The sequence below is a fragment of the Drosophila elegans genome, unplaced genomic scaffold, assembly GCF_018152505.1.
Source record: "Drosophila elegans isolate 14027-0461.03 unplaced genomic scaffold, ASM1815250v1 contig_208, whole genome shotgun sequence".
In the NCBI taxonomy this organism is placed as follows: domain Eukaryota; kingdom Metazoa; phylum Arthropoda; class Insecta; order Diptera; family Drosophilidae; genus Drosophila; species Drosophila elegans.
In genome coordinates, this window is record NW_024545578.1 from 22,854,459 (window position 1) to 22,878,803 (window position 24,345).

Consider the following 24,345-nt stretch of genomic DNA (forward strand, 5'->3'; position numbering starts at 1 on the left):
GAAAGCACAGCCTTAAACATCAAATGAAGCTGTCGATGAGAGCACAACGAATACGAATATATTTTCTACGATTTAATTGATTACGAGGATACTAAAGAAGAGTCTATGGAAAGTCAAGGCAGCCACGACCAAGGTAGGCAAACCTATGGAACGATTTCGAAAAATCTACAAAAGAAACATTTCACAGGTCGCAACATTGTACTGGAACGACAGGAACGCGTCTCGATCCAGACGCAGGTGAGGGAACTCTACCGTCATCAATCGGTCAAAGTTCCCGGTTCCGGCCCCAAACCGCACTCATCCGTCTCGTTGGACCTAGAGAAAATCCAGCGAACCCGCCAGAAAGTGAATAGCTTGAACCGGAAGATCGAACATGAGATAGAAAATCTAAAGCGCTTGCGCAAATATTTCCTCGAAAGCAAGGAGACCAGATGCAAATCTGGCAGTCAGGAGATGGCGAGTGTGAAGAACATGACCTGGGGCCAGAGTTTGGAGGCCAATCAAGCGAAGGTCAGACCTTTGGGTGCCAATGGGAGTCCTGTTTCTGGTACTCAAGACGCGGTTCTAATGTCCTCCAAATTAGAAAGTAAGGGGTCCAAATGCCAAATGTCCTCCAAATCGGATAGCAAGCGGTCCAAATGCCGCACAATTGCAGTAAAATGTTCGCCAGCAGTTGATCCTACGGAACTCAGCAGTAGAGCCAGTGGTGGATGCTGTAATTGTTGTGGAAACTGCGAACTGAACCATCGTAATACCTATCAAAGGAGCTATGGAAATAACACCTACAATTGCAATTGCTGCTGCAACAGCAACATGGGACAACAGCAACATTTCTGCGGTTGCAGCGGTTTCTATGGTCACATGTCACCCAATCAAGGTATGCAGTTTGGTATACCTTATAGCATCAGTCCACGTCAGACTTGCAAAAGAACGGTCACCGATCTGAACACCCAGGAAATTTGCCGGAATTTGTGTTCCAACATTATAACGGATCGTGCTCTATCACCCAAAAATCAATGCCAGCAAAAGGAGTCTTCTTCACGATCTAAGTCACGGGAGAAGAAGTGTCCAGATAGGGTTAGAAAATCCGATGCTAATAAAAAATTGGATGTGAAGATTAAGGCGGCTAATACCACCACTGACTGTGCCCCATTAAGCCAACAAAAAAAGGATACCATTAAGAAGGAACCCGAGCAAAGAAAGCCCAAAGTGAAAGTCGAAAACATGGCAGTCAGTGATTTTGTGACCTCGAAGGAGGCCAGTGTAAAAGCTGCACCATCTAAGATCTGCAAAGATGAGCACACGGATGAAACCAAGGCCCGCATGTACCATGATTATTTAAGCCTTTATCAACAGGAGAAATCCAAGAGTGAGCTCGGTGGACGCACAGCTGTGGCTACGAATCCCACCCACACAAGAATCCCACCAGTTAAAGAAGCCGTCAAGACGGAAACTCCAGAGCCGGAGGATACGGAGAGAGTTAGGTCAAAGGACAACTCACAGGAAGATCAAAAAGATCAAGGATCTTCACAAGATTCGATACTGTGCGATGGTGATCAAAACAAAGTTGAAAGTCACAGTAGTACTGATGAACAGCTAATATCTATTGCAAATCTCTGCTGCTGCAATGTATTCAAGGAAGGAAACACTGGTCGAAATGAACTGGAATCTTTTAGCCACCACCAAATGACTGATGATCAGCGGTCACCTAGATCTTATCCAAAAACAGAAGATTGTCATTATTATGAAGAGAGAAGTCCAGGTGCCCCTTTAAACGATGGTTGCCATGAGAAAAAGGCCTACCAATCCCCGAAAGGTCTTAGAACCGATCACGATTTAAATAATCGTCATCATGGAGCTGATAAAAGGTACATAAACGATACCAGATCTGTTGCTCCCTGGAACTGTACTTATCCAGAAAAGTCTCATGACCATGACAGACAATTGCATAAAACTAAAAGTGCCACAAAGGCCAGTCGCAGTTTGTATCCCAAGCCATCGAAGACCTTGAGGTCACAGGATAAAGACTGTAAGGTGGTAAAACAGGTGAGACGGATGGTCTCCAAAGAGCGAATCTTTGTGCATAAGATTCCGATGGGTGTTGGACAATTGAGATCTCGCCCTATTCAGCGATCAGAATCATGCCAGAGCATTCCAAGCACCAGTTATGCATTGTTTGCTCCACAAAATCAGATGAATCCTCCAGTGAGACAGGTCCAAAGAGAAGCGAGGAACACCCAGACAGAGATTCTTTGCCGGGAGGAGAGACCCACACAGACGGAGGGGCAGGCCAGGTGCGAGAAGGCATTGCAAGTGTGCCTGGAACAGCTACATTACCCCAGACAGGTTGATTTCCATCCGCATCCATCACTACCAACTCCATCGCGAGTCAAAAGTCCGCCCACACTCTATGAAGATTCTTCGAAAAGTGAATGTGACGAGAGTATGGTTCAAAATCAATATAAGCATAGTTATCAGCCTAACGACAATTTGTATGAAAGATCGGGTAATTCCAAAGCTGAATCTCTAAGAAACTATCACGATGAAAAGCAATGTACTCCCAGGAGTCAAGAGAAATCGAAAAGGGATGCTAGTTATAGAACAGGTTACGGCAATGTCTATGAAAAGAGTGACCACGAGGCGTTGGCTTGCAGGCAAGATGATCTAAGTAAAACTTCTTATAGATCAACAAGGGGGAAACAAAATGATTATGATGGTTCACCACGTCCCATATATAAGCGGTCTATTCCAAGACAGCTTCAAAACCACGGACTAAGGCAGCAAAGTCTCACAAACTCCTATAATCAGAAAGATTCCCGAAGTATTAGTCCCAATAGAGGCTATCCTCCTAACTATAAGTCTTTGAATTCAAGTTCTAGTCAAGAACCCGACGAATCCGATCATAATCCATGCTCCGAATGGCAGGAAGACTACGAAATCCAGCAGAAAAGTCTAAACATGCATCAACACGATCTTTCTTTTAGGGATCCCATCACCGAGTACACAAGTTTTCCCGATCAAATCCAGTCGAGATGTGTTAGGACATCGTCTGAGTTTGACCGTCCTCGTAGGGTTTCCCCAAGGTCGTGCTTGTCATCCTCGCCAAGACAACATTCATGCATTGAAGAGAGAGAAGTACCCGTTTTGGAGACAATCTGCGAAAAGCGCACACGAACAGTTACCTTCGAAGACGAAAGTGGGGATCTGACCAAGGAGGAGCACGTGCAGGAAACCTGTCACAGTCTGATCGATTGGGAACGGGCCCTCAAGTATCACACGGTGGATCAGGGCAATGAGACGGACAGTACGGATGACAACCACACTTGCAGTAAGTTACTTACATATGTACATAATAAAAGGAAGAGGGAACGCTATTGTCGAGTTTCCCGACAATTAGATACCCATTACTCAGCTTACAAATTACCAAACTATGTTGTCAACAATACAAGCTAGAAACGAGCAGTTATCCCACCATCCCCCCACTAACAGTGCTCCTATCTTATGCAGAGCAGCGGCAGAGATCCGTTTTTCAAATAAGCAGTGACGTCATAACATAACATAATAGCCAATAACTCCTAAAATAATAGCTCGATTTGGAAATGTGTTGTGTCTGGCGATAGTTATGAACAAAACACACAACAACTTAACACTTCCATGTGTCAGAGTGATAATTTAGATTAAGTTATACACTTGAGTTGTTTTGAAAGATTAACAATAATATATTAATTGAAATTAGGCATAGTCACTGTATTTGCTTTATATATACTGCTTTTGTTAATTTTCATAGTAATACCCATTACTTGTAGAGTAAAAGAGTATTTTGTATTTGTTATAAAATATGTAACAGATGGATAAAAGCGTTTTCGTTTTCGATCTTACAAAGTTAAAAGTCGTGTTTCTCCTTTCCTTCCATCTGTCCGTTGAGATTTAACATGCAGGGTATAGTTAGACCTACGCAGCGCAAGTTTAGCTGAGCAATGGGTATCAAATTTTCGCGACACTCGACTTTAGCGTTCATTCTTGATTATTTTGGTCATATTCACAAGATTTTCTTTGGGTTTATCTGTTGTTTTTTCATAGTTGTCATAGATTTTCAAGGGTTTTATGCCATATTTGATATACCTACCAAATTTTCCCAGGATCCAGCAGTTCGGCGGAGCACACATGCATCGAATCCACCTGCGATGATGACTTCGCCAGCTGCAATGAGCAGGATCCCCAGGACGACTTCAAGCGGGTACCGCCCTTCGATGCCTGTCCCTGCATGTACCAGACCTATGTCAACCTGGCCGCCATGTGCCGGAAAGAGGGTCGCTTCGTTCAATGAGAATCCTTCGACCGAAACACCTTTTTATTGTGCGTTGCCCATCTTTTATATATTTTTACAATTTCGATATTCCGGCCAAACATTAAATTTGAGTTAACATAAAACAAGCAGCCATAGTTGAGTCAGATACAAAGTTACAGGGTCTTCGATGGCACTCGAGGACTAACTTCGCGCGACCTCGCATGGTTGAAACGATCCTCGGCGAGACTTCGACGCAGATTGCAAACCTGTTGCTCGAATTCGTTGGCCAACTCCTCCTGGTGTCTACAGCGGATTCGTTCCTCCTGCAATTGGCTCTGTTTTGGCAGAAAAAGTTAATCATTACATTAGACTGGATTGGCTCTGCTGATGGATTAAAGAAAACCTTATGTTTATTTCTTTTAAGTAATTAAGTTACAAGGGTATTCAATTTCAAATGGTTCCGAATTTTTGTTTAATAAAGATAAATTAAAAATAATTTTTATTGTTATATTTCATAAAGATTTGGAGTTTTGACATTTGAAAAAATATTTAATTTATTTAAATATTTCATTAAACAAAACCTTTCTTTAACGCAATTAAATTATTAAAATTTTAAATTATTCAGGTTTTTATATTCATAAAGATAATTTAAAGACATTATTTTGAGTGCATCCTCTTTAATCAGTTGTATTTCATATAGATTTGGATAGCAGACGTTAGACAAACTATTATATTTAGGAAAAATACGAAAGCCTTTAAATCGCTTTATTAATTTGTGACCTTTTTTGTGTAATGGTTACTCGATTGCAATTGGGTTTCTCCAATGAAGCAACCATAATGGGGTTAACCTTCATGGGCATAACTCACCAAAGTCTGTTGTAGCTGACGTTGCAGTCGGTCCATTTCGTATTTGGCCCTGATATCATCGTCCTCCTGACGCTGCTGATCGTTGTGCAAGCGCCCCAGCATCTGATCAGTGGTTTCGGTGGTGATCTGATTGAGAGCCGAGCTCTGCTGAAGCTCCTCGCGCAGTTTTTCACATTGCCTTTCAAGCTGAAATTGTAATCATTTAATACAAATAAGTTGGCAAAAATATACCCAAGCTACTTACAAGCACTTTTGAGTTATACAGCTAATTAGTTAAAGGAGGGTTAGAAAGGCCAAAAGTGGACTACAGCGGAGAATTCTAGCTAGGATAGAGATACTGATACCGAGCAGGACCGGAGCTGAAGCTCACCTTTTTACGGATTTCGTTGACCTCGTTAAGCTCCGCGTTGAGCTTGCCCTTTTCCACATCGAGTTTGTCACATAGCTCCTTGCGAGCCTCGAGATCCACCTTCTGGACTCGCAGATCATCGCGAGCATTCTCCAGTTCCCGCTCCAGACATCTCGTCGCGGCCCGGGCGGCGGTTAGCTCCACCTCCATACCGTCCAGTGCGCACTGCCTGCACTGCAACTGATCCTTCAGGCTGCGCACCTCGCACTCCAGCTCACAGATCTGCCGCCTGCATTAAAATATATGTAGTATTAACAAGGAACAAATGTAAGAAGAAGTTTAACTTCGATGCTTAAAGTGTTTACCATAAGACTATCAATTTAAATGCAATATTTCGATTTTAAAACTGTTCAAAATGTTGTTTCTTATATTTATTTTTAAAAAAGTTTATTTTTACTTTTAAGAGCCTTAAATTTGAAAAACTAAGTAAAATGAAGATAACTTTTGTTTAACTGTTAAAAATGATTTATAAATATATTATATATTTAAAAAAGTTCCACATAACTTTATTTAACCATTTAAAAAAACTGAGTAAAAAAATTTTTATTTTTGCCTAGTTATTAAATTAAAATAAGATATATAAATAAACTTCATTGGTAAAACCATTAAAAGTTTTTGTTAAATATATATTTGTTTGTTCTTTTAACAAATGCCATTACTTTTACACAATTTTAATTTTTAAAAAATTTTATTTTATATATATTTATTTTAATAATAGTATAAGCACAAAAAAAGTAATTTCAGTTGTTTAAAAATAATGTATTTAATCGAATTAAAATAATTAACCACGTTTAATCTATGACAAAGTAAAGATAAATATAATAAATAATAATAATTTGTCTTGTAATTTTTCGCAATTTAATGTTTAACAAAATATCAAAACTTTTTAATGATTAAAGCCTTAATTTTGACGGTTTCGGCAAAAGGTAAACTTATCAACAAGCCTTTAAGCTTTTGGTAGACAGATAGCAACAGACCGCTTTTTAAGAACACCTTTTTATTATGAATTCAACTTCAAAGAAATGGATTTATTTCGAGTTTGACTCACCTAAACTCGGTAACCTCACACTCCAGACTTTGGTTGTTTCCCTCGAGCGTCGCCTGGTCTTGTGTTAGGCAGTGGTACTGGTCCAGCATCTCATCGCGCTCCTTTTCCTTTAATTTAGAGCACACCTGTATGCCGACTCGGGTACTAGGACTTAGGCACTAAATTTGGGCACAAACTAACCTTCTGGGTGAGCAGATCCTCGGCCTTCTTCACCTCCTGGACGTACTTGTGCAGCTGCTGCTTCATGTTGGCCACCTGCTTCTCGGAGTCCGCCAGCTTGTTCTGCAACGTCCTAGCCTCCACTTGGGCATCGCTTAATTTGTCCACCAGTCGGCTGTGGGGCAACAAAACGATGTGGACACACTTACAAAAAAAAACCCCCTAATGATCGAGGAAAAATGACTTGCGGCAGCGCGGAAGCAGTTCTACGATATCTTCACCTCGCTAATGACTTTTTTGCTCACCGATTCTCTGCTATTGCCTCATCGCGGCTGGCTTTGAGTGCCACAATCTGCTGCCGCAGCGTTTTACTTTCCGTCGAGGTCTCCGTCAGTTCTGAATCGCGTTGCCGGTTCCTGTTGGTCAGTTTGCTGCAATTGAAGAGCGGGGGGAAAGCGGAAAATCAATCGCAATCAATGCTGGGGCGTAGCGCAATCAATGCCACTGCCTGCCAGAACCTGACCCTCTTCCGATGACCATATCGAGGGGGGTCAGTAAACAGAAACACGGAAAGAAAAGTGATCATCAAATACGAATTCTCTATAGCAAGCATAGTTAAAAAATAATCAATAAGGTTTTTGGAGACTCGAAAGTGAACTAAATATTGTATACATTGTCTTTAAATACCTCAAATTGAAACGATTAATTTTCAAATTTAAAATAATCAACCATTTAAGCTGTAAAGATTTTAAATCGCCTTATAAATAAGTTTCAAAAACTAAAACTTTTTTTTTTAAATCAATAAATATATTCAATTTAACGTTAATCAAACAATTTAATGCTTATAAAAGGTGGTAAATAATAATATTTAATTATTTCAATTATTGACTGTCGGCCTCTTAATCTTATAAAAATATTTATTAAAATTATAAAATTTAACATTTTTCAAAGCCATTTTGTAAGCGATTTATTTAAAAAGAAATTCTAAAATTAGAAATAATTAATTAATAAATATTTAGAAGACATATTTTTGTCCCTTGATTTAAAATTAAAAAACCTTTTCACAATAATATTTGAGTCTTTTTTTTTTAAACTAATATTTGTTAGAATTTTATAATTTAGAATTAATTATGAAAAATAATTATAGGAAATATGTATTCCTATTAATGAATATCTAATTTAAGTTGGGGAATAGTAAATGGTTTTATATAAAATTATGGTCGTTTGTCCATTTTCATAGACATATTTCATATTTCAAGATTAAAACCATTATAAATCAAGATCACGAATCGCAGTGCAGAAGTGGCTAGGGGTATCTAGTATTAACTACAGATGCCAGGCACGTAGTCACACACATCCGCACTTGGCCAGAAGCTCAAGAACACACGGCAGTCAACAGAGGCAGTCAAAGTCGCCGTCGGCATAGCCACAGTCACAGCCACAGCTATATCCATCGTCCGTCCGTCAGTCATTAAGGCTAAGCAAAGTTCAAATACCCGTCAGTGGCGCTGACGCAGAGCTCAGATGGCTAAGAGAGTGGTGCCGAGACAAGCACTGACATTTCGTTGTTACCTTTTTGGCCAAAGTGGTTAACACATTTACACACAAAACTGGGCTCAGTCAGCGCCTCACCTTTGTGACGGCTCTGTGTGTAAGAGCGGATATGCCAGCCAAGAGCGGCAAGAGTTGGAGTTGGCTCGAAACCATGGCTCAAACCCGCGACCCAGACGTTTGTTACCTGCCCAAGCGAACGGACGACGCGATCGCTTGGCTCAGTAGTCGGTCCGCTGGTCAGTTGTCGGTCGGTTCTGCCCTATAGGGAACCGTCTCAATTCGAAGCAAAGTGAAGCGAATATCTCGGTGATTTTGTTATTGTGCGTGATTGCCGAAACCAAATCAAAACAAATTGAGCCCTCGCCAACCAGTTTGGATATTATAACAACCGAGTTGCAAAAGGTGCGATCACAAATGAGGGGCGGGATAATCCCAAGAAAGCCAGAATAAACACAACGTGAAAGAGGAAGCCAAGCAAATTTACTCGAGATAATTCTGAGTAATCCATTGTTAGCCCATCTATTCTAGTTTATTTTTTTTTTTGACTGTTGAATAAAAATCCACTGAGAGGAAAATAAATACAAGTAATTTAAAAGAACACAAGTCTTGCTGAGATAAAGTTCACTTAGAGGATTGTAAGTAATTTAAATAAGTAAAATAATTCAAATGATCATAAGTAAAAGCGATTTTAGAAGACTTTTAGATTTTACAAAATGTGTTTTTCATTTAACTAAAAATCTAAAAATATAATCCTAATTCAAACAATGTAAAACATAACAAATTGTATTACTTAAGCATAAAGCATATTTTTTATAAAGTTGAACATTAATAGGTAGTCAAAAATATTTAATTGAGGGTTACGACACCTACAATTATATAATTTGAAGAATAGCTCAAACATTATTTAAGATTAATCAGACTGCTTAATATTTCACTATTTGTTGCAATAAACATAGTAAACAGACTTAAAATATTTTTGTCAAACAGCATTTATTGCTCATGCTGTTAAGACTATATAGCTCAATAAGCTGAATGAAGTTCGTAAATTAATTAATGAACATCATATAAAAGGTGGGGACACCAATAAAATGTGGAGCTGTAAAATTTAAAATTAATTTCATTCATTTGAGCTAAACAAAAAGGCCCTACAATAGAAGAAAAACCGGCATAAAAATGAAGTAAAATAAACCTAAAGTAGAAAAATATAAAAGTGAAAGAGTGAATAAAACATGAAAAAAGGAAATGTCAAAATTTAAACTGAAATTTTGGGTCATAATTGATAAGGGGTTTCACATCCAATCATGCCCTCATTAATTTGCTTAATTAGGTTTATAAGGCCGACTAAATAAATCAAGTTTATGTGCTAACAAAGGTGTGGCAATTACTAAATAAAGTAAATGGAGCGGTAAAACCAGAATTAAAACTAAGGAAGTTTCCATTATGCAGAATATATTTAGAAAAAAGCCATGACTAAATATATAAATTATTTTTATGACGTGTATCAAACCAATATTTATTTTCTACTAAAAAAGGTATCTGAATTACATCCAGTTTGTGCTAACAAAAAGTAAATGGTCGCAAAAAATATAATAAAATCTGAACAAAATATAAAACAAGTCTACCCATAAATTAGAAAATTAAATGATGTAATCAAAACTAAATAAAATACCTTAAACAATTTAAAACCCTTACTTGGCTTACACTATACATGAAATGATTAGCCAAAAACAATTACTTAAAGTATGTGTTTGAATGCCAAAAAAGGATAAGATCTAAAAAAAATAACCAAAAAAGTGCCAGAAAAATAGCAAAGCCACAAAAAGCTGATCCCACTGAACGGCCTAATTGATTTATATAAATGCAATCAAATTAAATCCAGTTTGTATGTTAACAAAGCGCTTACGAAAGGTGCGCAAATCGAGTGAAGTAAATGGGCCGAAAGCGAAGAATCCCGGGAAAGCCAGAATCAAACGCTGGAGCAGACCGGCTTACATCAGTAAGCCGCAGAAAAAAAAAAAAAAAAACCAGTTGCCAATGCAGCGTCTAGTGGCAGCGGTCCAAACGGGCCTTAAATCACGCAACTCGTACCGCCCAAGAGTGTGGCACCTTTCGTGTCCGGCGGCGTGATCGCTTCGCTGGCTGCAGTTGCTGCTGCTGCCACATGTTTCATCATCCGCTGGCGGTTACATAAGCAGGCCCCTCGATTATGACCACCAGGTGGAAAAGAGCAGAAGATTTCTGACCAGCCGACAGCGGCGGCTGAGGCGAAAAGAAGTCAAGATAAATGGGTATTTGGGTCATGGTTAACCGCGCGCGAACCGTTTACTGGTTTTCAGTGTTTTGGTTTTGCCTTTTTTTGGCCGTTTGGCCGTTTTTGCGGTGGTGTCCGGCCAACATGATAATCAGTTGCCCCAAAGGGTTGGCTAATTCCAATTGGACCCGCTTTAAAGCCCTCCGCTGCAGCGGTGAATTGATTTTTAAACAGCACCGGGCGACAATGGAAAAGTCATCCATCATCCGGTTTAATGAGAGCTTCCACCCCCGATGTGTTTGTAAAGCAGAGGGAAAATAATTACAGTCCAACTTCTCCAACTTAAACTTAATTAAATTTAATATCGTTATTTTATTTGTTTAACACGAAACGTCAATGCTTAGTTTTTGGTTAGAAAATGCAAAATAAATGACCCTCAAAAATGGCATAACTTATTGATTATACAAACGGTTAATAATCGTAAAACACAATATAAGCAGCTTTATGATGTTTTTTCACCTTTGCTTTTATCTATTTCGATTAGTCAATACAAAAATGCTATAGATACCGCTTTAGAACTTTCGACCTTGACCATCATGACTTTATAGTAAGGTTAATGTAGCCTATAGAATCTTAAAAATGTTCACCAATGAAGATGAGAAAATGGGTTTATTATTATTATTAGATTTTTTTTTTACTAAACTCATTAATTTTGTAAGTATAGATATTAAAAATAAATAGATTTATATTTATGTCTACGCTATTATGTTTAATGACAGACATGTAGTAAATTACTTAAAACAAATATAAACTAATATTTTTCTCGAAGGAAAAGCTGCAGAAGCTTCACTGTAGTTAGATAAACAACAGTATCAGACAGATAATCAATAATCAATCACTTTCGACTTCAGTGCCAGCATGAGACGTCGCAAAGTGCTCATCTGCTGGGCTGCTCTGCAGGCGGGCAGCTCCATCCTCACCTGCCTGCTCCTCCTGCTGACCACCGGGCAGCGGGCGCCTCAGGTGGCGGCCGGCATTGTGCCACCGCCGTGGAGTGATCCCACCAAGAATCCATGCGCCAGCATGTCAGGTGGCTGGCAGCTTCTGTACTGGGCGCCACTGAAGAAGTGCTTCAAGATCTTCACACTGGGCTATCCGTGTCCGGAAACCATGGAGCTGAGCCCAACGGCGGTGAGTGCCAAGCGGAAGGATCTTCCGGCGGCCGAGTGCCGATGTCCACCGGGCACAGCACTCAGTCCGCTGACCAACAATGTCTGCTACAATCTCTACGAACGGGGACCCTGCCAACCCGAGGAGTACTTCCAGCCCATGCCGGATCAGGCCAAGAGGTGAGTTCTCCACCCCCTCCGGAAAATAAACTAAAACGTGGACTGCCTTGCTCTCATTTTCACTTGCCAAAGGTTTAAGTTCTCAACTTTTGATTTCATCTGTGAATTACACTTCCAAACGCTTTCCATAGTTCTGGAGAAAGTTATAATGCACTTAAACAATAATTGAAGCAATTAAATATTGCCAGATCCAGGTTACTTTCACTAAAGTTCTTGACTTTTATTTTGTTTATAGAACTGAGCCACGGTCATTTTTAAATGCAGTTTATATGTCAACTAGTGGTGAACCTACCTCAAAAAAATTTATTTATAAATTACGTTTTCAGTGTTTTATACTCAATTTTTCCAGTTTTAAATTTTGATTTATATCATATACAAAAAAATTAAAGAAAAAAAAATTAAACAACAAACAACTAGTGGTGAATCTTCCTCAAAAGATAATTTTTATAAATTACGTTTTCAGTGTTTACTTTTCCAGTTACAAATTTCCTATTTTATATAATTTAATAATAATCAAATCAATAAGCCATTTTTGGTTGTTTAATTTAACGTATATCGTTTAACGTTTATTCCCCGAATATACTTTAAAAGAAACTTCACTCAACGTATTTTGAAAAACCACCAATTTGAATGTTTCACCTGGGGAATGATTTCGAAGTGGTCACATCTTGCTACACAAAAAGCAGCCAGCAGATAAACACAAAGGCCACAAAGAGAAATAATTTGGAGAGGTTTTGTTCATCCTGGAATTGCTGGGTGCCACGATTACGAGCTGCAGGACGAGGTTCGCCAAAATTCAGAGAAGAAGTTATGAACCCAAAAGGAAATCCAAGACCAATAGACATCTGAAAACGCCCACCAAATCTGTAGGCGTGGGCTGGTGCCACTTCTGGTTCGGAACGGTGTCCAGTGGGACGAGGTGGTATTTTATCGCGAGGATCCGCTTGACGTGGATTATTTCGACCGTACAGCGGTACCACTCTGTCCCTATCGACGGCTGATTTGCAAATGGGGCAGAGTTTCCGATTGGGTTGAGTCAGAAGCCACTGATGCAGACACGGCCAGCAGAATAGATGACCACACATGGTCACCACGGGATCCTGTACCGCGCTCAGGCATATGTTGCAATCGAAGGACGATGCATCCCCCTGTTCTCTGTCCTCGTCATTGGTCTTTGGCCCATTAGTTTCTGACATCAAAGGTCCCTGCTCACATAATTCTTTTGATAAAGACTCCTCCTCCATTGTTTTTGTTGTGTGTCTAATCCAGGCAATTTTGTCATGGCCTATATGGCTCAAAAAAGTGTATGATGTTTTGATTGGGTTGGGGTAACAAAAGTGTTACTCTTTTGTATTTTTAATTTTATTTATCACTCGATTATACGGGTATAACATTACGTTGTTCGCCTCATTCATTGAGGGATTCATTGAAGCTCAGAGACAGAGACAACTATAGTGGATACTTTTTGAGATTTCTGCCTTTTTAACTTTAAATTTAAACTTTATTGGTTTTTTTTCTTATATTGTGTTTATCCCGCTAATTTTAACGTTTAAATGTTTTCAGTTGTTATCTTTAAATGTTAAAAAATATTTCGTATACATTTAAGCCTAGCTTTTTTATTTCGTTTTGTCGTCAACCCAAATGAATGAGTAAAATTATATTTAAAAAATACAATTTTGCTCTATGCTGTATCGGCCCTGGTGGTATTTTATCGTATTTTTTATTTTTTTTTACCCATTTGCGTCTAGTATTTTACCATCTGGTATCGGGTTATATCAATTTTCTTCATTCATTGCTCATTGGAATCGTTATACGTTTGTCTTGCTCGCACTTACGTTAAATCGTATAAGCATTAAGTTTAGTCAACGTCTTGATATTGGACCAATAAAACATATATAAATCCATTGAACCCGAAAAAATCCTTGATCCTTGAGTCTTGTACTCCACCAAAGACCCATGAATTTTGAACAAATTAACTAATTGTGTATGCAAAAATTCTGCCCAATCCTTTCCAGATCAGGCAATCGTTGGGGCACCTGCAAGCGACCACTGCACTGCCCGGAGGACATGATCTTCTGGCCGAAGGACAACAAGTGCTATGCGAGGCACACCAAAGGTCCATGCAGTCGTGGAAAACTGCTGGTTCGGAACGAGGACGGACTAGCTGAGTGCCGCTGCGAGAATGAGGGCGAGCTGTCCTCGTTCTACTATCCGGCGGAGGAGTCCTGCTACGAGCACTACACCAAAGGACCCTGCTCGACGCCGGGTCACATCTTCTTGCCCGGCGGCCGATGCGATTGCCAGCGGCACTTGCCGCACTATCATCCTCCGCAGCAAATGTGCTACGAGCTGGGTAGGATTGGGTTTGGGTTGCGGCAATTCTTAGTGTGATACCACACTTCAAAGGCAGTTAGTTAAGGCAATGATTACTTAAAAACTACATACACATTGTAGAACACGAAATACAAAAGCGGAGCTTTTATGGAGAGTTGACCCTGAACATTGATATTATTCACTCAAAAAACAAAAAACAAACAAGGCAATAATTTTCTTAAGAATCGTTTTAGGTCATGTTTTTTTTATAAATTTTGTATTAAAGTCTCAAATTTAAGGCAGTTATTCTTTAAATTGAGGGAATTTTTTTTCTAAATTCAAAGAATTTCGTTTGCTGAGTGTAATTAGATTTCATTAGTTAAAATAATGGATTTATTAAGACAAGTCAGCTTTCAACATATTGAAGCAGTGCGTTGGAACTCCTCTATATTAAGATCAGTTGGATAGTTGGTGAATCTGATTTGAAGTTCAGAAGAAACTAAGTTGTCCTATTATAGTCGATTTCACTCCCCAGGAAGTGAAAGTGTGATAAAAACACTTTGATTAATTGTGTTAATTTATAGGTAGCTAAAAATCCAATACTCTTACTTATACTTATTAAATGCACAGACCAACTTAGTCGTTGCAGCCTTTATAAATTCCCTAATTCTTTTCCATGCAGGGATAAACCAAATTCATAAAGTAATGACTGCCTCTGAAGTGTTGTATTACATTTCCCGCTCAATTTATTTTCTTGTCATTTGTAATATTGTTCCCTGTTCCCCTTTCCAGATACCCCTGGACCCTGTCCACCTGGCCACATCTTCCGCATACCAGACGATGTCCAGGAGACGACCGGCACTCCCCTGTTGCAGCTGTTGCCCCGTGCGCAGTGCCAGTGCAAGGAGGGCTATGTGCCCTGGAGCGATGGCATCTGCTATCGCCTGTACACACGGGGTCCCTGTGGCTCCAACGAGTTCCTGGTCAACGGGACCAGTTGTGTGCGCAACATTTGCGGCAAGAATCGTCTGTACTTTCCGGCAGAGGACTCTTGCTACAGGATTGGATCTCAAGGCCCCTGTGCGTTGCACCAAGTGGTGATCTTTGACTTCACCGCCCGGCCGTCCATCGATGGCATCTCCTACAACGGGATGTGTGGCTGTTCGGGGGTGCTCACCAATCTGGACCAGCAGTGCTCGGGTGAGGGAGCGAATAGGGAGCAGAATATATGCGAGTCCACGCCCGGAATGGTGGAGATCAATGGGCGGTGCCACAAACTGTACAGTCGAGGACCCTGCGGTGCGGGTCAGTGGCTGGAGCCGCTGAAAACGCAATCATCGGATGGCACCACTTCGATTGTGGCCCATGCCAGCCGGGCCAAGTGCGTCTGCCGGCCGGGCTACACGCCCACGGAGGCGGATCAGCGCGGCATGAGCAACTGCAGCGCGCCGAGTGTCAGTTTGGCGAGGTATTTAACCAACGAGCGACTCAACTCAAAGTTCCTCAATGATCTGCACCTTGGTGGGGCCATCTAAACACCCCCCAAATCTTCAAGCTATCCTCTATCTGGTTGTGATGACTCCTATACTCCCACACACCCACTTGGCATGACTCCCTACTCCAATCTATTCTATCCCCTCTTCTCTGTTTTGTGTTTTCTGTTTGCATGCTGAGTGTTATTTGATCGCTACGATCACTTGTTATTCAATTAACCATTTTGTTCTCTTTTAGGTGGTTTTTAGAAATATTCGGTTAACGTGTTCGATAAGATGAGATTGTGCCATGAATGTATTACATCGACTTGTGTACGAGTTGTATTTAAGGGAACTCCCGATAAGGCAAATAAAACAATGTGAAAGACCATTAGATATTTAACAAAAAAAAACATATTTCAACGTTTTAAGAGGGGCTTGGATTTGAGGGGCAACAAGAAGGATGTTTTGATAAAAGGTAATTTGAAATTTGTATACAAAATAAAACTACTTTTAATAATTGCCGATTTTATACAGCTAAAGTATGATCTTTTCCAACTCACCGCACTTGTTCCTCCAATTCCTTAACGCTTTGCTCCAGAGCATTCCGTTTCTCCTTGCAATCCTTTAGTTCATACTCCAGTTTATAAGCGCGTTCCGTTTTGCTATCCAGTTGATGCTGTTTAAAGAGATTAATCAGTATTAAAATCTAAAGAAAAATACAATCAACTTTAAGTACCAGTAGCGTGTCCTTCTCGTGTTCCAATGCAATGTATGTCTGCCGCAGAGCTCCAATGTCCGTGCGGAGCTGGGTGACTTCGTTGCGATTGGACTCTCGACTGGAATCCAAGGTGCTAGCTCGAACATCAGCCGTCTGTCGGTGACGCTCGGCCACCAGAAGTTTACTCTTATAGTCCGCTATAATGCGCTCATTTTGATCGTTGAGCATGCTATAAAATAAATTTAACACGAGTTAATAAATAACAATTTTACAGAGACAACAAACTTACGTTATTTGACTGTTTTCCGTTTTCAACTGATCAATTTCGGTTTGCATAGTGGCCATGCGGTTTCGCATCTGAACCAAATCCTCCTTGAGCAGCACTAGATTGGTTTCCGCCGGCAGGCGAGCCGAGTTCAGATCCCTATTGTCCCTTTCAAGCTGACGCAGTCGATCGTTGAGCTCATCGTTGCGCATGCGTAGAGCTTGCAGCTCCTCGGCGTGAAGTTGCACGCTGCACAGCTGTTTCTCCCTCAGCGTGTCCCGCTCGCAGCGAACGCGCTCCAGTTCGGACCGAGCACAGTCCCGTTCGCGCTCCACCCTTCCGATGGCCGCCTGGACGCAGTCACTCCGATTGCTGTTCGCGGTGGACGTACAGGAGGAAGCGGTGGTCGGTGGCGGAAGTGTCTCATACTGTACGCTTTTCTGTGGCGAGAATTGCAGCTTTGCACCGGGAAACAATTCGTTTCGAAGAGCTCGTAGCTCATCATCCTTGGATTTGATTTGGGCATGCAGAAAGGCTATCTCCGATTCCGAGCCGGACTTGCTCATCAGACGCAGATACTCCTTCTGGAAGAAGTCGCGCTCCGATGTCAGGCGTATCTTGTCCTCGTCCAGAGTGACAGTGGTGTGTTTATTCTGATCCTTGAGCTCCTTTTGCAGCTCCAAGATCTTGGCCTGCATTTTGAGCAGTTTCCTCTTGTGCTTCTCATTGCTGGCCTCCAGTTCCTCTTCGCGGCGTGTTAGATGCTTTAGGCGTTCGTTAAGATTTTGCTTGTCACTTTGAGTGGTTACAAATCCACCGGCCAGTCGGTGATCCCTGCCCTTTTTTTTAAGTTCCAAGTGCAGATGTCGTAGTTCCAGCTCCTTGGCATCAATCTCCGCATTGGCCTGCTGTTCCACCTGCAGTGCCGCCTCCTTGAGTTCCTCCAGCTGCGATTGCAGCTTCCGCTTATCCTCCTCGGAGCCCAGAGCCCGCTGCATGGCATCGTGCATCTTGTCCTGAAAGTCGCGCACCTGCAACATCAGATCGCTCTTTTCGCGCTGCAACAGATCAATGTCCTGGGACAGGGCGCCCACCTCCTTGTAGCAGCAGTCTTTGGCCAAAGCTGCCGGCGGTCGTCCCCCTGCTAGCATATCATTAAGTCGACTTATCTCCCGATTCCTGGCCTCCACTTTGCGCTTGTAGAACTCCAGTTGTTCTCCCGCCGCCGTCAGATCGTTCTGCATCTTGTCCAGCTCCTCCTGGCCACTCGTCTGTGTGACCGTCACACCATCCTTGGTGGTTGTGGTGGTCCTTTGGAATACCCCAGCATTGCATTTTGTGCACTTAAGGTTCGAGATGCCGGTGCCCAGCACAGTGGGCAGCACATTGCCAGAGCGCACTGTGCTTATAAAGGGCTTCTTGGCTACAAAAAGTAGATGATTCGTATTAGAGGTTGTCTAGAAAAGTAGCTATTACAGCTAAGACTTTTCATACAAAAGAATTTTAATGATGGCTATGACTTTAACCTACTTTGCCGACCAATGCCAGATGGCACCTTTTTCACCGCGGTGGATGAAACCATTTGCTTGGTGAGCAGAGCATCCAGTTGGCTTTGAAGTCCATCGTTGTGGCTCTGCAAGTGCTGCTTGTCCGTCTCCAGATTTCGAATCTTGCGTTCGGATTCTGCAAATAGATATTATAAAGTTAGTTTAAAAATGAAAGCTGATTGAATCGATTGGCACTTACCGCACAGGCGCAGCTCGTAGTCCTCCCTGTCCCTCAAGAACTGCAAATGAAGTTCATTACACTCGGCCAGCAGGCGAGAGTTGTCGCACTTGTACGGTTCGACGCCCAGCTCCCAACAGGTCTTCTCCTGCCGAAACGAAAGCCACAACAGAGGGTTTGCTTAGCAACCAATTAAAGCACAACAAATGGGAAAGGTAGTTGGCTTCAGTAAGCCAAAGTTTTTATATCCTTGCAGTTAAGTTGCAACATAAGTCTTTCGATTTTGCCCAATTTAAACGATCATAAGTTTCATAAGACATTTCTTTCAAACGAACCATTAAAAAAAAAAATTATATTATATTATATAAAATTAAATTATGCCTTCATATTGATTGACAGCTTACTTATGCAAATTTAGCTAAATTTTACCTTTAGGATTTATGATATATTACTTGGATCTTATCTAAATTTAATTTAAATTGGCCAGATCATTTTTCTTTTAAATCACTTTGGTACACGGTCCGATCCTCTTTGTGTCAAATAAATTAAATTAAATTAATTTAAATTAATGTTATAGTTTTCAAAGATCATGAAAATATATGCTTTAAGGTTGGAGCGACCGCGACGCCAAGTTGGTGTCGAAATTATAGTACCCTTCATTTGGTAGGGTATAAACTATGTAGACTTTACTTAACCACCTCCAGCAACTCGGCGACCTTCTTTTTCGTGTCCCTCAGACATTCTGTCGTCTTAATTAAGTCACCAAAAACCGCCTGCAAAATGAACGAAGAACGCGTTATGCCAAACAATAGAAAATAAAACAGGGTATGCCAATGTCACCTGAACCAATGGAATGGCCAAAACGGGCAATGTCTGGGTGAAACCCATGATGTCCAGCTTGCAGCGCAGATCCTTGAAGTCGCCATCGTTTATATTCATGGGTAAACAATAGTAGTAGACAATAAACTTTCTAAAACGCAATAAATAAAGAAAATGTAATGCGCCAAGAGTCAAACAAATCTAATCAGTGTGACCGTCTTCTATCTGGGAAATAATATATTTTGCCAAGAATAATGTTCTAAAAAAAATGCATGTCATTTGGTTCAAGTCTTGGCTAACGTTGTACGTTGGGTTGTTGAATAATTTAAATTAGAATTAATTTTAAATTATTCGTAACGGAAATTCAAATGAATTATAACGTAGATTATATGATCAAAAAATAATAGGATTCTAAGCAAAAACAGATTCTAAATATTATATTGCAAGCTAATTCCAACTTAACAAAATATTTTTCATGGAGCATGTCTAGTTTACAATAATTTTGATTTAATAAGAATCTTAATATCCAAAGTTTTCTTGGAATAGAATTTTCAAATTTGTGCTATATTTTTCGCAAACTTTTATTTTGCTGAAATATGTTTTACTCTTTTTTCAAGAAACATATTTTTTAAGTATTAACCAATTATTCTTTTTGAAGTGTAGATTTTGGCCAAGGATCGATAATCGATTAAAAGCTAACCCATCCACACACTTTTATAATCTTAAGCCGAAAAAGTTTTCCAAATTTTTGTATACGCCAAAGATGTGTATAACAAATGTATATTTCTTTTCAACCATTCACTCAACAACAAAACAATAAAAGTTCTTAAACATAAAAGGCGTTTCATCGTCTGATATAAAATTACGTTCAGGCTTCTCCGAAGAAAACGGATTTGTTGTCGGTGGTAATACGACATTTAAATGACGATTTGATTGATTGATAAAGTGCACCATGTCCAAAGGAGCCTCATACTTTGTGTATGAGGTTACTACAATAGGGCATTTGATATTAAGTGCTGCTTGTATGGTGTCAGGCCAAGTATCCTCAAGGGCGAATCCAGTCGATCGGTATAGACCAGAGTTGAAAAAGCAAACTGTTGAGAGGAATTGTTGATTTAAACTTTAATTAATGTAAAAAAAGGAAAAACCTACCCAAATTCGGTTGAAGAAAATGCGATTCCTTGCAGTAATCGTGGTACAAGCCATTCTCAAAGTGATAGTTTACAGTCCTCTGCGCTTTCCGGCACAAACGACAGCATCTAAAATGGATGATTAACTTTTAATAATATATCTCAAAAATAGTAACATTTCTCTGGCTCACTTGATTTTCTTTAGCTGCTCAAAGGATATATTATTGGGATTGAGTTCGGGCCCAATGAAAACCACATTCAGAGTTTTCACCGTAGGCATTATGTGGAGAAGGAAGAGTTCCCACTTCTGTAACATATCCACCTCGAATTCGATCTCGGCTCCAATTAAATGAAGAGTCAGCTCCTCACAGTTTCTTAGTCGCTCGCAGAGCTTCAAGGCGAACCAGGCAGTAAGAGGTCCTGTAGAGACCTGAGTTAGCGCTGCATATTCGCACTCATTAGTAACATCTATGGGAAACAAACAAAAAATTAAATCTTTACAGTAAACATTTACATATATAAAACACAGCATGGTAAAAAGCTCATCATGTAAGTCGTGTGTTAGCTAAATTTTCAGACACATGTTACGTATGCTTAAATTTAAAATAAATTTTTTGTTTTAAATTTAAATAAATATACAAAAATAAATTGGTTAATTTTTCGCTGTAACCAACAAGCAACAAAAACCAGACTTTTTACACTGGTATATAAATTTAAATCGACAAAATCCTACAGAGATCAATCTTTTGTTTTCCTGTACAGTTCGACTCCCTGATTAAAAAAACACTCCAAATTTATTTTATGGCACCATTTTTTTTAAAATATTTTTTAAATATAAAACGTGGAGCTTCTGTTTACTGGTTCAGTAAACTAAACTAAGCAATACAGTAGTAACATTTAATTTAATTACACTCTCTTATCTAAATATTAAGTGAGAATTTCTCAAGCACACCACCCAAAAACGTTCACAATTTGTCGCTCGATTAAAAACATCCTTTTTTAATAGTATTTTAGATTTAAAACATGTGCATTAAAGGTATTTTAAAATACAAATTTTTTTTGTATGATATGGACAATCAAAGATTTTTGTAATTATTTTTTATTTTTTTCGGAATGAACAGAAGAATTTTTTAGATTTTTCCAAATTAATGCAAGTTTCAGAACACGGTTGTTTTTTAATCTGTTATAAACTAATTAATGAAAATGCGTTAATAACATTTGCAAGCCCGTTGGATTTGTTTAAATCAAAAAAAGCTGACAACAAACTTTGACTAATTTTTTTTGTTTTTAATTTTATCAACAAAATTAAAATTTGAAAAATGATAAAAATGTTTTATTTAAAATTTGAATAATGAACTTCAAATATTGATTGGATGTTGTGATTTATAAAATTCCACTCTTTCCAGATTCTCGCGTGATAAATCTATTTATTGTCGTTAGGGCAAATACTTACTAAAATTAAGCTTCTTCATTATGTGTTTGGTGCTGGAGCAAGCCATGGGCAGTTCCCGGAGAACCTTGTTGGGCAGCGATGGCTCCATCCGTCCGAAGTTGGCCTGAAACATGATGAAGGCCTTGAACAGCTGAAAGGCGCCACACCACTTGGCATGTTCCTTGCTGCGATGACCCGGTTTGTCCTTGCAGAAGGCATATTCGCCGCAACCGCCGCAGATGGCCAGTCGCTTGAATTGGTGCTCCCGGCACTTGGACTCACTGCAGATCATTGGGAACAGGAGGAGCTCCCGTTCCGTTGCCGAGAGCGGACGGTTCATCTCCTTCTCCACCTGGCGGATGCACACGATCCGGTAGGAGCGGAACTGCTCACCGCTGAAGTCGCCGCACTTGTAGAACATCTCGTGACCTGCATCCGCCACCCGATAATTTGCAATTAGTGTGATTTATGGTTCGTTGACAGAATGGCCTCACCGTTGCGGTCCACCGTTTGGCGCAGGGCGTAGCACAGCTGGCGGTGCTCCTGGTCGTCTTTCATGTGGCCGCCACTGCAGTAGTAGCTCAGTCCGCATCGGGAACAGGGTATCCGATTCTGGCCGCACAAGTCAGCTTTGCAGAACTGTTTAGTAGAGCGATTTAAAAATTTAATAAGACAAAATATTACCTATCAATTAACTTTAAAATTAGGTACATGAAATAGTTTCAAGAATCTGAGAAACAAATTTTGAAAGAAGGGTTCAGTTTTTGTGCATGATCTTTTGAGTGTTTATGCTACCAAGTTATCGAAATATGAATACAATTACAAATTTACAAATAAAGATCGTTTCTTTAATTAAAAAAACACTAATTTTATAACTTTTGACATCTTTAAAACACTTTATTAAAACTATACAATATACTAGCTGATGTATTTAAGTATTACTCAATGAATAAAATATATAAATATTTTTACATTTATGATTAATTAATGAATGATTTTACTTAGAAACTTTTATGAATAATGCAAGTTTGAAAATCAAAGTCGACAATTTTCTCCTGAGATGAAAGTTTGGTTTTCGGAGCATAAAACTCCCTGATTAAGAATTTTTTTTTAAGTTTAAAGGTTTAAAGTCTTGTAACAGGGTTTCAAATAGACAACATTGGTCACTTTTTTTAAAAAATAGCACTTACTCTTTGTTTAATAATTTATAATTGGAAGGAGCTATCTTGGTGATTTTATAAAAAAGCGCCAAAATAAATTTGAATTTTTTATTAGTTTTTTATATCAAGGAAATATATTTAAGCAGTAAATGCTAAATAAATCATCAAGCTAGCTCGTACCAATTACAAATTATTTAATAAAGAGTATGTATGTTTCCGTAAAACTTCAAAATTCTCAAAACCGGGTCAATTGGCAGTTTTTCACTCTTTTGTAAACTAGTGTTTGGGTAAAAAAAAAGCTACCTACAAAACCTTAGTTATTTTTGTTTTAAGTTTTTAATAATACTACATACGTTGCACAATGAGGCCATAAAATATTGCCTTGGCTTGTAGATGTACTCCACATACTCCTCCGCCTCGTCATCCGAGGATTCAACATCGCTGGGCGGTGCTTGGCTGAAAAGCTTTCCGAGATTGCTGAACAGTGCCGCTGCTGGGGATTCTCCACCTCCTATTTTGATTTTAATCTATTTAATTTAGCCAACACACTTTTGGTAGAATAAACTCCACTAACCCTTTTGCAGTTTGCTACCCAAACATTTGAGCAGCTCATCCATTTCATCGGTTTTCACATCCTTTAATTGTTTTCCAGGTGTCTTGGATTCTGATGGGATTTTTTGTATTTCCGGAGCACTGAGAACCTTTGGTTTCCTTTCTTCGGGTTTTATTTCCTTCGGTTGGTTTACTATTTTGGCTTGATTATTAACCAGGGCTGCTTCACCCGTTGGGGATGCATTATTTTTGGCCAATAATTTCCTACGCAACAGTAGCTGTATTAGCCTAATGGTCTCGTTTTCTTGAGGATTTTCTCCCAGGGAATTTTCACTTTTTGGAGGACTATTAGACTCCGATAAACCGGATTGAAGGATTACTTCAGCAACACCGCTTTTGGGAGCGATTTCCACCTGAACTACATCACTTTTGGTAGAATTTTCTTCTTGGTCTTGTTGCAACTGGTTGATTTTGTTCCTCTGGCGATTCCGAATCCTTGGCTTCTTTTTGTGGACCCCCGACTGGTTCATGTTTTTTTCTTGGTGGACGATATTTCTAGTGCAAAATTAGCTAGAGCATGTTACTCAATTGAACGAACGAACAATGAAGAATGCGCATTGTTCTTGGTCTGCGATTCGCGATCTGCCTCGATTCAATTGGCCACCAGCCATCGCTGCTCACCGCAGCGGACACAAGCCCAAATGTATGCCCATCTATTTTTGTTGAGCACGGGCCGATGTCTGACAACGCCAGGCGGTATCTGAATCCGCGTCTGATTCCGTACGGGTTAGCGTCCATTATTATTCTCGAGTACCAGCCTTTGATTAATTC

General features: G+C 39.8%; 5 protein-coding genes across 8 annotated transcripts; 2 read left to right on the forward strand and 3 right to left on the reverse strand.

Moving 5' to 3' along the window:
• The first annotated feature begins 7 nt into the window (after positions 1-7).
• LOC108136005 lies at positions 8-4,420 on the forward strand. The gene is made up of 3 exons (XM_041707990.1): positions 8-133; positions 188-3,328; positions 4,140-4,420. Exons 1-3 carry the CDS (start codon positions 106-108, stop codon positions 4,325-4,327), a joined length of 3,357 nt encoding a protein of 1,118 aa, XP_041563924.1. The 5' UTR covers positions 8-105; the 3' UTR covers positions 4,328-4,420.
• LOC108136094 (centrosomal protein of 135 kDa) lies at positions 4,339-19,446 on the reverse strand. Of its 2 annotated transcripts, XM_017257065.2 has the most exons (13): positions 19,262-19,446; positions 19,120-19,194; positions 18,443-18,569; positions 18,227-18,379; positions 16,721-18,119; positions 16,450-16,660; positions 16,274-16,389; positions 7,077-7,202; positions 6,793-6,946; positions 6,613-6,719; positions 5,526-5,793; positions 5,156-5,341; positions 4,339-4,623 (listed from the first exon to the last, which is right to left on the reverse strand). In XM_017257065.2, the coding sequence occupies exons 1-13, from the start codon at positions 19,358-19,360 to the stop codon at positions 4,462-4,464; spliced, it is 3,183 nt and encodes a 1,060-aa protein (XP_017112554.1). In that variant the 5' UTR covers positions 19,361-19,446; the 3' UTR covers positions 4,339-4,461. The 2 variants fall into 2 exon arrangements, 1 of the variants encoding a protein (XP_017112554.1); XR_001773943.2 differs by lacking the exon at positions 4,339-4,623 and having other exon boundaries at positions 5,251-5,341; positions 5,400-5,793.
• On the forward strand, positions 8,248-16,099 carry LOC108136095. Of its 3 annotated transcripts, XM_017257068.2 has the most exons (5): positions 8,249-8,727; positions 11,488-11,925; positions 13,941-14,278; positions 15,031-15,706; positions 15,970-16,099. In XM_017257068.2, the coding sequence occupies exons 2-5, from the start codon at positions 11,495-11,497 to the stop codon at positions 15,992-15,994; spliced, it is 1,470 nt and encodes a 489-aa protein (XP_017112557.1). In that variant the 5' UTR covers positions 8,249-8,727; positions 11,488-11,494; the 3' UTR covers positions 15,995-16,099. The 3 variants fall into 3 exon arrangements, with proteins under 3 accessions (XP_017112556.1, XP_017112557.1, XP_017112555.1); XM_017257067.2 differs by having other exon boundaries at positions 8,248-8,960; positions 15,031-16,099; XM_017257066.2 differs by having other exon boundaries at positions 15,031-16,099.
• Positions 12,462-13,372, reverse strand: LOC108136097 (E3 ubiquitin-protein ligase RNF185). Its single transcript, XM_017257069.2, has one exon. It carries the CDS (start codon positions 13,167-13,169, stop codon positions 12,597-12,599), a length of 573 nt encoding a protein of 190 aa, XP_017112558.1. The 5' UTR covers positions 13,170-13,372; the 3' UTR covers positions 12,462-12,596.
• A 530-nt stretch (positions 19,447-19,976) lies between the features above and the next one.
• Positions 19,977-24,343, reverse strand: LOC108136027. The gene is made up of 7 exons (XM_017256959.2): positions 23,537-24,343; positions 23,316-23,473; positions 22,297-22,441; positions 21,824-22,231; positions 20,562-20,838; positions 20,393-20,499; positions 19,977-20,334 (listed from the first exon to the last, which is right to left on the reverse strand). The coding sequence occupies exons 1-7, from the start codon at positions 24,042-24,044 to the stop codon at positions 20,039-20,041; spliced, it is 1,899 nt and encodes a 632-aa protein (XP_017112448.1). The 5' UTR covers positions 24,045-24,343; the 3' UTR covers positions 19,977-20,038.
• Positions 24,344-24,345: the final 2 nt, after the last annotated feature.